The following is a 14,948-nucleotide window of genomic DNA, read 5'->3' as shown; positions in this document are numbered from 1 at the left end:
GAATGTACAAACTCCGTATAGACAGCACCGGTAGTCAAGATCGAACTCAGGTCTCTGGCACTTATGGAGAAAGTGTAGAAAAAAAGAACTGCAGATACTGGTTTATACCAAAGATAGACACAAAGTGCTGGAGTAGCTCAGCGGGTCAGGCAGCATCTCTGAAGACAAAGTTTGGGTGAAGTTTCGGGTCGAGAATTTCCTCTTGTTGCCTTTGATAAGATTCAAATTTAATTACTTGCCTGCAAAAGTTTTTACTCTTTTAGTGGACTCTCCCTTCACACCCTTCATTTATAGAAAGGAAAACCCCCCCACAAAATTCTGGAGTAACTCCAGCACTTATTGATTTTCTGTAAACCAGCCTCTGCAGTCCCAATATTGAAAGGATCTTGTGACTAAATACAAACGGTCCCATTTAGCACCAAGGGAGGCAATTTATGCAATTGACTTATTGAGCAGCTACACTGCCTCCTTTTATAGAAACAAGGAACTGCAGATGATGGTTTACAACAAAATGCAGGCGTATCTCAGCGGGTCAGGCAGCATCCCTGGCGAACATGAATAGGTGACGTTTCTGGTCGGGACCCTTCTTCAGGCTGTTGTCTGAAGAAGGGTCACGTCCCAATACGTCACCGTTCCATCTTCTCCTGGGATGTTGCCTGACTTCTGAGTTACTCCAGCACTTTGTATCTCTTGTTTTGCCTGATTCGATAAACAAATTCGGCCAAGTACTCTTCAGCTGATGAAATAACCCTACTGTGATGCACACCAAGAAATTTCCAGTGTTGGTTGAGCCCATTCACATGGCATTTGCCTTCCTAATCCTTGATCAGAATTTCTTTGTCCTTTGATCTTGAGAGGATTTCTCCTTCCCCTGCAGCTGATGATTTATATCCTCTCTTATTATCAGGGAAGAGTCTTCCAAATACATCTATAAGTCTATCCTCATGCTGTCATAGCCAACAAAGCGTTTGTCGAAGATAGACACAAAAAGCTGGAGTAACTCAGCGGGTCAGGCAGCATCCCGAGAGAGAAGGAATGGATGACGTTTCAGGTCGAGATCCTTCTTCTGACTGAAGAAGACAGTCTGAAGAAGGGTCTCGACCCGAAACGTCACCCATTCCTTCTCTCCAGAAATGCTGCCTGTCCCACCGAGTTACTCCAGCTTTTTGTGTCTATCTTCGGTTTAAATCAGCATCTGCTGTTCCTTCCTACACAGCAAGTGTCTGTCTCTGTGGTAACATTTGGGCAGGACAGCAACTTGACACACTCTTAGTGAACAAATTAAGAACAATTTTAAATTGACTGCAAATTCTGAATATTTCTAAATGTAGAACGTGCATTTGTTAGACACAAAATGCTGGAGTAACTCAGCGGTGTGGAGGGAACTGCAGATGCTGGTTTACACCAAAGATAAACCCAACATTTTTTAGACCTTTATTTGGAATGCAAGTAATCTGTGTGGCAGTAATCATTTGTTCTTTACAAGAATCTGTACAATTCGCAAATGGGACTAGCTTAGATAGGGCACCTTGGTCGGCACGGACAAGTTGGGGTGAAGGGTCTGTTTCCATGCTGTACAACTCTATGACACTTCTTCAATGCACCCAGGGTAAAGAATAACAAAGCACATTTCTGTTCAGTAACTAAAATCCCAGTTTGCCTGATGGGAACTACAGCTCTGAACGTGAGAGGTGTTTTAGGTGAAAAGGCCAAAATGTCTTGGATTGCTTTCATACAATGGATTAACCTTTGAAGTATGGTTGCTGCTTTTGAAGTGAAATGTTCTGCACCAGCAATGTCCCACAATCAACAATGATGTGATGGACCAGTTAACCTTATGTTGTTGGCACTGTTGGTTGATGTGGGTCACGATACAGAGAGAGTTCATACCTTTATTCCTTCAATTCTCTCTGCAATATTTATTTCCTCAAACACAAGTAAATCTCTCTCCACCCTGGCTAGCTTCCCTTGCCTCCAGTCCCACATCCTCTCCTTCCCCCTTCATCTTTCTTTTAGACTTTAGACTTTAGAGATACAGCATGGAAACAGGCCCTTCGGCCCACCGAGTCCACGCCGACCAGTAATCACTGCGTACACTAGCACTATTGTGTACACAGGGGACAATTAAAAACTTTACCATAGCCAATTAAACTACAAACATGCAGGTCTCTGGGGTGTGGGAGGATATTGGAGCACCCGGAGAAAACCCACGCGGTCACAGGGAGAACCTTTATACAAACTCCGTACAGACAAGCACCCGTAGTCAGGATCGAACCCGAGTCCCCAGCGCTGTAAGGCAGCAAATCTACGTTTGTGCCACCGTACCACCTCCACACTGTCGTATCCCTACTCCATCCTTCCCCTTATTCCCTTGCCTTATTATTTCCCCTAATTGCTCTCTCCCTTCAGCCTTCCTCTCTCCATTCCCTCCTCTCCATCCTTTCCCTCCACCAACTTTGCCTTCACTCCATCCCACCTCTCCTCTTTATCTCCCGTGTCTTCCATCTTTCCACCCCATTACATTCCTGTGATCTTTCTGCTCACATTGCTATCTTCCCAATTGTTCACTGTATTCCATCTCCCTCCTACCATCTTCCCTCATCTTCTTCTCCCTCCACCTCTACCCGCTACCTCTATTCTCCATTCGTCCTGTCTCCAACCCCCCACTCACCCCTTTCTCCATCTCCATACACTCTCCCTATCTCCATTCCCCCTTGGCATCTCCACTCCCAAATGTAAATGTGCGTAGGACAATGTTAATGCCCGGGGATCGCTGGTCAGTGCGGACTCGATGGGCTGAAGGGCCTGTTTCCACGCTGTATCTCTAAACTAAACTAACTAAACCTCAAAGTCCCTTAACAGTTCCTGGTAAGCCGCAGTGGCGGAAGGTTCCGGGAGAGGGAAGCCTCTCATCCCCGGAGACCGTCCCTGCTCATCCCCGGAGACCGTCAAGAGAGAGTCAAGAGTGTTTTATTATCATATGTCCCAGATAGAACAATGACATTCTTACTTGCAGCAGCACAACAGAACATGTAAACATAGTGCACTGTAAACAATATAATAAACAAAACAAAGATCAGTGTGTGTGTGTGTATATACATACTCACAAATACACGTATATACGTATTTGCACACATATGTACACACACAAAAAAACAATAATAGTGCAATAATAATAATCGTCTATGTAGTTCAGAGCTTATTTGAGGTTGTCGTGTTTAATAACCTTCTTCCTGATGGCAGGGGTGAAATGAGTGTGTGGCCAAGGTGGTGTGGGTCTCTGATGAGGCAGCGACTCCAGTAAATCCCTTCGATGGTGGGGAGATCAGAGCCGGTGATGGACTGGGCAGTGTTCACAACCTTTTGCAGTCTTCTTCGCTCCCGGGTGTTCAAGTTGCCGAACCAGGCCGCGATGCAACCAGCCAATGTGCTCTCCACTGTACACCTGTAGAAGTCCAAGAGAATCCTCTCTGACATAGCGAACCTCCGTAATCTTCTCAGGAAGTAGAGGCGTTGATGTGATGTGCTTGATGTGATGTGACCGGGGAGGAGAGCGGAGGGAATCTGCGAAGCTGCGGACGCTGGACACAGGGCCGGTAAGAAGAACCGTGAGGTCTTACCTCAAGGTCGGCTGTTGTAGGCGCCTCCCCTGGGGAACAAATGCTGAAAATGTTTCCACTAATGGGAGCGTCTAGGACTAGAGGTCTTAGCCTCAGAATTAAAGGACGTTCCTTTAGGAAGGAGATGAGGAGGAATTTCTTCAGTCAGAGGGTGGTGAATCTGTGGGATTAATTGCCACAGACGGCTGTGGAGGCCAAGTCAATTGATATATTTAAGGCTGAGATAGATAGATTCTTGATTAGTGCGGGTGTCATGGGTTATGGGGAGAAAGCAGGAGAATGGGGTTTGGAGGGAGAGATAGATCAGCCATGATTGAATGGCGGAGAAGACTTGATGGGATGAATGGCATAATTCTGCTCCCATCAGTAATTAATTTACGAACTTATGAACTTATGGCTGGGTGAAGAGAGGGAGGACAGTTTGTGGGAGGACCAGTTGGAGGCGACGGCTGCAACAGGCCTTTATGGCCAACTGCAGTTGGGAAGGTGAAAATGGTGCCAAATCCTGGTGACTCTTGCGTATCATGGGTATCACAAAATGCTGGAGTAACTCAGCGGGTCAGGCAGCATCTCAGGAGAGAAGGAATGGGTGACGTTTCGTGTCGAGACCCTTCGTCAGTCTGAAGAAGGTTCTCGACCCGAAATGTCACCCATTCCTTCTCCCCTGAGATGCTGCCTGACCCGCTGAGTTACTCCAGCATTTTGTGTCTACCTGCAATATTCTCACTGACCTGTATGCAGAAACAATTTCCCTGTACCTTGGTACACGTGATAATATATAATGAACTTTTGAATCCCTGTGGCCATGGTGGGCACTGATTACAGTCCTAACACTGGTTCCAGATCTACCACACTGGACTTAAAGTCGTACATGGAGGTTCCAAGTGGGGTGAAGTCGCCGGCACCAAATGAGTTCACTCGATCAGCCACAAATTCAGTGTGATTTCATTGTGGGCGTGCCAGAGATTCATGGCTCTCGGGGCGTTTTGAAAGTAGATTTTCTTCCAATCCGCGAGTTTTAAAGGAGCTTCTCCCTCTCTCTCTCTCTCTCTCCCTCTCTCTCTCTCTCTCTCTCTCTCTCTTTCTCTCACTCACTCTGAACTTTAGTAGGTTGAAGAAGAAGCTTTAAAAAAAAGAAGCTTCCGCACCCGGCGGTTGTTACCGGTCGATTCTGTGTTGGGGGGAAAGTTTGGAGTTGGCAGATTCAAGGGGGAAGTTTGGCGAACTTCATCCAGTTGCAACTGTGTGAGTGGGTGGGTGAGTGGGGGGAGAGACGGTGAGACAGCGAGGCTTCGCTGCTTCCATGGCCGCTCGCCGGCGCCTCCTGCCTCGCTGCCCCTGCTCCTGCTGCATGACAGAGGACGAGAAGGTGGAGTTTGACACCAACAAAAAGATCAACTTGGCGCTACAGCAGCAAAAGAAGAGGTGGAAGCGGGACTTCAAGCTACTGCTCTTGGGTAAGGAACTCTCCGGGTCAATTGAGTTAGGAAGGACAGAGGCTGCTGGAGGCAACTCAGCGGGACCAGGCAACATCTGGGGAGGGAGGCACAAGGAACTGCAGATGCAATTAAAAGACACAAAGTGTTGGATGAACTCAGCGGGACCTGGCAACATCTGGGGAGGGAGGCACAAGAAACTGCAGATGCAATTAAAAGACATAAAGTGTTGGAGGAACTCAGCGGGACCAGGCAACATCTGGGGAGGGAGGCACAAGGAACTGCAGATGCAATTAAAAGACATAAAGTGTTGGAGGAACTCAGCGGGACCAGGCAACATCTGGGGAGGGAGGCACAAGGAACTGCAGATGCAATAAAAAGACACAAAGTGCTGGAGGCAACTCAGCGGGACCAGGCAACATCTGGGGAGGGAGGCACAAGAAACTGCAGATGCAATTAAAAGACATAAAGTGTTGGAGGAACTCAGCGGGACCAGGCAACATCTGGGGAGGGAGACACAAGGAACTGCAGATGCAATTAAAAGACATAAAGTGCTGGAGGAACTCAGCGGGACCAGGCAACATCTGGGGAGGGAGACACAAGGAACTGCAGATGCAATAAAAAGACACAAAGTGCTGGAGGCAACTCAGCGGGACCAGGCAGCATCTCTGGAGAGCATGGATAGGTGAAGGTTTGTGTCGGGACCCTTCTCCAGACTGGTTGGGGCCCTCCTTCAAGAAGTTCCTCCAGCAGTTTTGCTCCATATTCCAGCATCTGCAGTCGCCTTGGACCTCACTTTCCACCACAACCGAAATTGTCTGTTAAATTCCACAGAGGGAGTTGTTTGTCGGACTTGAACAGCTTTAAAAAAGTATTGTGTTGAAAAGTATTGTGTGTTTTGCATTGTTTGAGGGTTGTCAGTCAGACGTTTATTGGAACTGTGTTGGAGTTGGGGCTGGGAGTCGGATGATAGACATTATAAGATCTCCCTGCACCATGTGGCATCTCGATCGGCAAAGTTACGGCTGATATGCGGAAAGTAGACTTTGATTTTTGACCATCTCACAGCGCCCCAAAGCGTTGGGTGGCCGCTGTAGCCCAGAACCCAGACAGTCAACGATTGTCGTGTTGGAAACAACGCAGTAGGATCTATGCGGGAGGGCAGATGGGTCCATGGTTTAATAATAATAATAATATTACATTTTATTTGTCATATGTAGGTTGGCACAGGGTCAACGGTACAATGAAATGTATTTGACAAAACAACGGGTCACCTCAGCAGTAATATTCCAAGGATAAATAAGATTTTAAAAATGACATTAGTAAGGTAAAAAGACAATATTACAAATAATCAACATATATGATTTGAAATGTGTTTGAGTTCAGTGGCCTGATGGTAGAAATTGTTCTTAAGTCTGGTGGTACGCACAGCCATACTCCTGTATCGTCTGCCTGACAGTAACAAGGAGAACAGCCTGCATGCTGGGTGGCTGTGGTCCTTGATGATGCTGCGTGCCTTCCGCAGGCACCGCCGGTAGAACATGTCCTGAATGGCCGGGAGACAGTTGCCAGTGATGTGCTGTGCCGTCTTCACCACTCTCTGTAGTGATTTGTGGCTGTGGGCAGAACAGTTCCCGTACCCGACTGTAATGCAGCCCGTCAGCAGGCTCTCGATGGTGCATCTGTAGAAGTTTGTGAGGATGCTGGCGTCCATGCCAAACTTCTCAGGTGGAAATAAAAAAGGACACCCTTGATAAATAACAGCATCCCACACTCGCTCAGATTGGTCTCCAGAGTCTCAGGGTTTTCTGAACTTTTTTGCAGTTTTATTTAAAATATATTGGGTAAATATATGGATAGGAAGTGTTCAGAGGGCTACAAAACAAACGTAAGCAAATTGGCTGTATTTACTTGCAGTTGCCTGCGTTTGGTAACTTGGTCAGTATGGACAAGGTGGGCCGAAGGGCCTGTTCCAGTGCTGTACACCTCTGTGACTCTAAATCTTCCCATTTGCTAATTGTCCGCATATTTCCACCATTGCTCGTTTCAAAGTTTAACTCCTTGAATGCCAACTTTAAATATTAATCGTTCAATCGACCACCGTTCCGCCCCATCATGTTTCTCCCCACACCCCCCCCCCCTTTAATTGAGTTACCAACAGCTCCCACGGCCCTACTCTAAATGCTTCAAGTTGGGCTTTATTCCATTCCATCCATTGTTCAAATTCCAGTGCATCTTTCCAAAGATATCTGAACACAGTTGGAGGAACCCTGGTCTCGGCTCAGCACTGGGCCTGAAGGTTCAGTCTTCTGACTCAGAGGCAGGTATTCACGGAGCCACACCTGACATTTAATTGCAAGAGTGTGTTATGTAACTCAAGCTTTTTGGTTGTGATCCAGAACACTAACTTACTGGAATCAAATACCATGAGCTTTTCTGTCGGAGGGCTCCTCATTCCAATGTGATTTTAGCAAGGTACACCCTGAGCCCGCGAGTCAAGAAGGAACATTGTAAATGATCCATCTGTTAATCTGCACACATAAAACATTGTATGGATCTAATGCTGCCTGGTGTAGAGGGCATTAGCGATGAGGAGAGGTCGGACAAACCTGGATACAAAGTGCTGGAGTAACACAGCAGGTCAGGCAGCATCTCCGGAGAACATGCATAGGTGACGTTATGGGTCGCGACTTTTCTTCAGACTGCTGAGACCAGAACAATTGTTGTTCTGATTGTACTGGTCTTCTTCAGAACTTGGATTGTTTTGTCTGGATCGTTGTAGGCCAAGGGAAGACCTGATAGAAATATAAAAAATCATGAGAGGCATTAATAGGGTAGACAGTCAGAACCTATTTCCCAGGGTGTAAATGTCAAAGACTGTGGTGCAGCATTTGAGTTGCTGCCTTACAGCACCAGAGACCCGGGTTCAATCCTGACTACGGGTGCTGTCCGTACAGAGTTTATACGTTCTCCCCCCCCTGACCTGCGTGGGTTTACTCCGGGATCTCTGGTTTCCTCCCGCACTCCAAAGACATATAGGTTTGTAGGTTAATTGTCTAGGTATAATTGTAAATTGTCTACTAAACTAGAGAGAATAACTTTAAGGCAAGTGGGGCAAAGTTATTTTATACCACGGGTGGTGGGTGTCTGAAACACACTGCAAGAGGAGGTAGTGAAGGCAGATATGATAGTGACATTTAAGAAGCTTTGAGGGTGGCACTCTGATGTCGCTGGTAGAGCTGCTGCCTCACAGCACCAAAGACCCAGGTTCGATTCTGACCCCAGCTGCTGTCAGTGTAGAGTTTGCTCGTTCTCACTGTGACCACATAGCTTTCCTCCGGGTGCTCCTCTTTCCTCCACATCCCCAAAACGTGTGGGTTTATGGTTTAAATGGCCCCTGTAAAATTGCCCCCAGCATTCAGAGAGTGGACGAGAAAGTTAGTTAAACTAGAAGTGGCGTGAACGGGTGATCATGGACTTGGTGGACCGAAGGGCCTGTTTCCATGCTTTATCTATAAACTAAAGACTCAACTAGATAGGCACATGGATATGCAGGCAATGGAGGGATATGGATAACGAGCATGCAGAGGAGATCAGTTTTACTTGGCATCATGTTACCACTGATATTGTCGGCCAAAGAGCCTATTCCAGTGCTGCGCTGTTCTATGTTTTAAAGTTTAATATACTCACTTTCTCATTCAACACCGGATATTTAGACACCGCGGATAGGAAATTGATCATAATTTGAAATATCAATGCTCTATGTGGGTTCATTAAGCTGAGGACCTTGCACCTGATATTCCCAGATCAAGATTGCTGGAAAGACGATGCTTCCATGAGGGATCAGAATGGGGATTTGTGGTTCATGAAGGATAGTAATGACTTCCAACCAGCCATGGCTGTGGGCTGTCACATCCTGGGATCTGAGGCACTGATGTACAGCTTGATGTGCCACATGGGTAGTGGTAGAGATTGGCAGAGTGAGTTACTACATAGGTGGCTCCAAAGATTCTGAGTACCATATGGAGGTGTAGAGATTGACAGAGATAACATACAGGTGGGCACTGGAGATGGGCAGTGGCTGCAGTGAGGTACCACACAGGTGTGTGTAGTGATGGGCAATGGTGTGATGGACACATTAGAGGCAGGAAACATGTTCCCAATGTTGGGGGAGTCCAGAACAAGGGGCCACAGTTTAAGAATAAGGGGTAGGCCATTTAGAACGGAGATGAGGAAGAACTTTTTCAGTCAGAGAGTGGTGAAGGTGTGGAATTCTCTGCCTCAGAAGGCAGTGGAGGCCAGTTCGTTGGATGCTTTCAAGAGAGAGCTGGATAGAGCTCTTAAGGATAGCGGAGTGAGGGGGTATGGGGAGAAGGCAGGAACGGGGTACTGATTGAGAGTGATCAGCCATGATCACATTGAATGGCGGTGCTGGCTCGAAGGGCTGAATGGCCTACTCCTGCACCTATTGTCTATTGTCTATTGTCACCCAGGTGTGTGTAAAGATGGGTGTAGGGATGGGCAATGAGCTACCATCCAGGTGAATGTAGAGTTGGGCAGTGATGTATAACCCAGGTGTGTGTAGACATGGGTAGTGAGGTACCACACAGGTGTGTGTAGTGATGGGCAATGGTGTACCACCCAGGTGTGTGTAGAGATGGATGTAGGGATGGGCAATGAAGTACCATCCAGGTGAATATAGAGTTGGGCAGTGCTGTATAACCCAGGTGTGTGTAGACATGGGTAGTGAGGTACCACACAGGTGGCTGTAGAGATGGGCAGTGATGTGCCACCCAGCTGAGTGTAGAAATAAGTTATCCTATGATGAGTGTTTGTCGGCACTGGGCCTATACTCGTTTGAGTTTAGAAGAATGAGGGGGGGGACCTCATTGCACCGTACAGAATAGTGAAAGGCTTGGATAGAATGGATGTGGGGAGGATGTTTCCACTAGTGGGAGAGTCTAGGACTAGAGGTCATAGCCTCGGAATTAAAGGAGATGGGGAGAAATTTCTTTAGCCTGAGAGTGGTGAATCTGTGGAATTCTTTGCCACAGAAGGCTGTGGAGGCCAAGTCAGTAGATATTTTTAAAGCAGAGAAAGATAGATTCTTGATTAGTACGGGTGTCGGAGGTTATGGAGAGAAGGCAGGAGAATGTGAGATAGATCAGCCGTGATTGAATGGCGAAATAGACTTGACGGGCCGAATGGTCTAATTCTACTCCTATCATTTATGACCTTATGATGGGCAGGTAATAGCCAGGTAGGCACTATCGATTGACAGTGAGATACCACCCCGGTGTGTGTAGAGATGGTTTGGTACCAACCAGGTGGGCATTGTCGATTGGCAGTGAGGTACCACACAGATGTGTGTAGTGAGATACAATCTAGGAGTGTGTAGCGATGGACAGTCAGGTACAACCCAGGTGTGTGTAGAGATGAGCAGTGAAATACCACCCAAGTGGGCATTGTGGGTTGGTAGTGAGTCACCACATTGGTATATAGACATGGGTGGTGAGATAACCACACAGGTGGGCATTGGAGATTGTACCAAAGAGGGAAGCCACAAAGGTACAGGCAGCAAAGACTTTGACAGAGTGAAGTGCTGCATGGGTTTGATCCAGAGACTCTGGTGAAAGAACCAGTTAGGAAGAGACTTTAGGCCAAGCAAGGGGTTGCCTGCCTCAGCTACACTGGCATTTTAAACCGGAAATACCCAGCAGGTCATGCAGCCTACGAAGAGAGAGAAAAACTAAATGAATGTTTCAGGTGACTAACCTTTTCTGAGAAAGATGATGACGACATGTTCAGATATTGTTGAAAAGCATCCTCCCTTCTGTTCCATACAATGAAATGGCCTTTCAGCTAGAACTTATCTTCAAATAAACATTTATATAATTGCCAGAAAATACCAGTAGCAACAGCAAAGTAAGTAATAATTTTAAAAAAACAATAATTATTTTCTGATTCTTTCCATCCTCTTCCAAGGCTTTTAATACATTCTCTTACCTGCAGTAAGATGAAGGTGTTTGGGTCCATCTTCCTTCAAGTACACACAAAGTGTTGGAGTAACTCTACGGGCCAGGCGGCATCTCTGGAGAAAAAGGTTCTGGTTTTCTGGAGATAAAATGTCACCCATCCTTTATCTCCGGAGATGCCACTTGACCTGTTGTGTTACTCCAGCACTTTGTGTCTATCTTTGGTGTAAACCAGCATCTGCAGTTCTTTGTTTCTACATTCTACCCTTCAGGTGTCCCCCTGGGAAGTGGATCTTGGCAGATTTTCAGCTGCAGGGAGTCACAAGGCACAACCATTGCTCATTGTGCATCCCAGCAGGGAGGTACCGTCCTGGGTAGCAGTGAATCATGAATTCCTTCCCCATATCCTCGTTCCAGTAGGTGACGCCATTCAGGTTCCTTGAAGAACTGCACTGGTTACAATGATCTAACTTGATACAAAGTGGGTTGAAAACCAGGCTTTACTGGCATCGAATGACTCAATGCGGTAGAAGGCTGCAAACTCATGTGGATTAAAAGAAAACAAAGAACTCGTGGGGCACCTGTGATGGGAACGGACAGACTGAGTCAGTCTGAACCGGGGTCTAGTCCCAAAACGTCATCGGTCTCATTCCCTCCACAGATGGTGCCTGACCTGCTGAGGTCCTCCAGCACTTAGTGTTTTGCTCAAGATTCCAGCATCTGCAGTTCCTTGTGTCTCCAGCTCTTGCGGATGTTTGGGGTATTATGAAACAAAAGATTAGTTTCCCACGTACAACTGGGTGCACTCCATAAGGGGAATATTTCACACAATCATATAGATGTTCATTGTGTTTATTGTGTAGAATTGGAATAAAAAACAAGATTAGCTTGGCTGTGTCTGGTGGTTCCAGAGAGAACACCACCCTACACCACCACCCTGGCCACACACTCATACCACTCCTGCCATCGGGAAGACGATACAGAAGCCTGAAAACTGTAACGTCCAGGTTCAGGAACAGCTTCTTCCCGACCGCCATCCAGCCTTATAGCTATTAAACACAACAAACTCCAAATAAGCTCTGAACTACATTGGTTTTGTCTTTCTGCACTATTATTGTTTGTTTGATCAATGTGTATGTGCACACACAGATGTGTGTACATATATAACCGTATAACCATATAACAACTACAGCACTGAAACAGGCCCGTTCGGCCCTACCAGTCCACGCCGACCACTCTCTCTGACCTAGTCTCATCTACCTGCTCTCAGACCATAACCCTCCAATCCCCTCTCATCCATATACCTATCCAATTTACTCTTAAATAATAAAATCGAGCCTGCCTCCACACCGGAAGCCCATTCCATACAGCCACCACCCTCTGAGTAAAGAAATTACCCCTCATGTTACCCCTAAACTTTTGTCCCTCAATTCTAAAGTTATGTCCCCTTGTTGGAATCTTCCCCACTCTCAAGGGGAAAAGCCTACCCACGTCAACTCTGTCCGTCCCTCTTAAAATTTAAAAAACCTCTATCAAGTCCCCCCTCAACCTTCTACGCTCCAAAGAATAAAGACCCAACCTGTTCAACCTCTCTCTGTAGCTTAAGTGCTGAAACCCAGGCAACATTCTAGTAAATCTCTGTACCCTCTCCATTTTGTCGACATCCTTCCTATAATTTGGCGACCAAAACTGCACACCATACTCCAGATTCGGCCTCACCAATGCCCTGTACAATTTTAACATTACATCCCAACTTCTATACTCGATGCTCTGATTTATAAAGGCAAGCATACCAAACGCCTTCTTCACCACCCTATCCACATGAGATTCCACCTTCAGGGAACAATGCACAGTTATTCCCAGATCCCTCTGTTCCACTGCATTCCTCAATTCCCTACCATTTACCCTGTACGTCCTATTTTGATTTGTCCTACCAAAATCCAGCACCTCACACTTATCAGCATTAAACTCCATCTGCCATCTTTCAGCCCACCCTTCCAAAAGGCCGTAGTCTCTCTGTAGACTTTGAAACTCTACTTCATTATTAACTACACCACCTATCTTAGTATCATCTGCATATTTACTAATCCAATTTGCCACACCATCATCCAGATCATTAATGTAAATGACAAACAACAGTGAACCCAACACAGATCCTTGGGGTACTCCACTAGACACTGGCCTCCAACCTGACATACGGTTGTCAACCATTACCCTCTGGTATCTCCCATTCAGCCATTGTTGAATCCATCTTGCAACCTCACTATTAATACCCAACGATTTAAACTTCTTAATCAACCTACCATGTGGAATCTTGTCAAATGCCTTACTGAAGTCCATATAGACAACATCCACAGCCTTGCCCTTATCAATTTCCCTGGTAACCTCTTCAAAAAATTCAAGAGGATTAGTCAAACATGACCTTCCAGGCACAAATCCATGTTGACTGTTTCTAATTAGGCCTTGTTTATCCATATAATTATATATATTGTCCCTAAGTATCTTTTCCATTAATTTTCCCACCACAGACGTCAAACTAACAGGTCTATAATTGCTAGGTTTACTTTTAGAACTTTTTTAAACAAAGGCACAACATGCGCAATGCGCCAATCTTCAGGCACCATCCCCGTTTCTAATAATGTTTGAAATATTTTCGTCATAGCCCCTGCTATTTCTGCACTAACTTCCCTCAATGCCCTAGGGAATACCCTATCAGGACCTGGAGACTTATCCACTTTTATATTTTTCAAAAGTGTCCGTACCTCCTCTTCTTCAATCCTCATAATTTCCATCACTACTCTACTTGTTTCGCTTACCCCACATAATTCAATATCCTGCTCCTCGGTGAATACCGAAGAAAATAAATTGTTTAATATCTCCCCCATTTCTTCCGGCTCAGCACATAGCTGTCCACTCTGACTCTCTAATGGACCAATTTTATCCCTCGCTATCCTTTTGCTATTGACATATCTGTAGAACCCCTTGGGGTTTACTTTTACATTACTTGCCAAAGCAACCTCATATCTTTTTTTCGCTTTTCTAATTTCCTTCTTAGTTCAATATATACATATACACACATATTTTAATTTATATACTGAAGATAGACACAAAAAGCTTGTGTAACTCAGCAGGCAGGCAGCATCTGGAGAGAAGGAATGGGTGACGTTTCGGGACGTATTCAAGAGAGAGTTAGATATAGCTCTTAGGGCTAACGGATATGGGGAGAAAGCATGAATGGGGTACCTATTTTGGATGATCAGCTATGATCATATTGCTGGCTCGAAGGGCCGAATGGCCTACTCCTGCACCTAGTTTCTATCATTTCCATGACTCCCGATATTTTATACTGAACCTTTTTTTGTTTATTATATTGTTTACAGGGCACTATGTTTACATATTCAGTTGTGCTGCTCCAAGTAAGAATACCTTTGTTCTGTTTGGGGCATATATATATATGACAATAAAACACTCTTAACTCTTCACCATCGGCAATGTGGCTTAGATTGCATTGATTTTCATGTGTGCAGTGTTGGAGGTCAGATGTCAGTTGACATCCTATTCCAATCCTGTCGCTGGTCTTATCAGTGAGTCCGATGGAAAAAAAACCTGACTGGGGATTGCTGAATTGAGTAAAAAGCATATTTCGGTGATTTGTTTCTTTTTCTTTCATTTTAATTTTTAGTAAGTTGTTACTCTTAAAAATCCAATTTTTACTTCCAAAGACATGCAGGCTTATAGGTTAATTGGCGTATGTAAATTGCCCCTAGTGTGTAGGATGCGAAACTGGGATAATTAGTGTAGAACTAGTGTGTGGGTGATCGCTGGTCGGCGCAGACTCAGTGGGCCAAAGGCCTGTTTCACACTGTAAATTTAAAATAAACTACTGTAGTCTCACTGAAAAGCACATGGAGAGAGTG

At 45.6% G+C, this 14,948-nt stretch overlaps 1 protein-coding gene across 3 annotated transcripts in view; it reads left to right on the top strand.

Moving 5' to 3' along the window:
* The window catches only part of LOC144607410 (guanine nucleotide-binding protein subunit alpha-14-like), a 145,240-nt gene that overhangs the window by 70,982 nt on the left and 59,310 nt on the right, over positions 1–14,948 (top strand). The window contains exon 1 of one of the 3 annotated variants that reach the window (XM_078424251.1): positions 4,924–5,077. The exons of the other annotated variants lie outside the window; for them this stretch is intronic. Within the exon in view, the coding sequence (XP_078280377.1) occupies positions 4,924–5,077 (154 nt within the window). Of the gene's footprint in view, positions 1–4,923; positions 5,078–14,948 lie in introns of those variants that run through there. 3 annotated transcript variants of the gene reach the window in all.

This window comes from Rhinoraja longicauda, chromosome 28 (genome assembly GCF_053455715.1).
Source record: "Rhinoraja longicauda isolate Sanriku21f chromosome 28, sRhiLon1.1, whole genome shotgun sequence".
In the NCBI taxonomy this organism is placed as follows: Eukaryota; Metazoa; Chordata; class Chondrichthyes; order Rajiformes; family Arhynchobatidae; genus Rhinoraja; species Rhinoraja longicauda.
The sequence above is the reverse complement of the archived record's forward strand: the minus strand, read 5'-3'. Positions and strand labels throughout refer to the sequence as shown.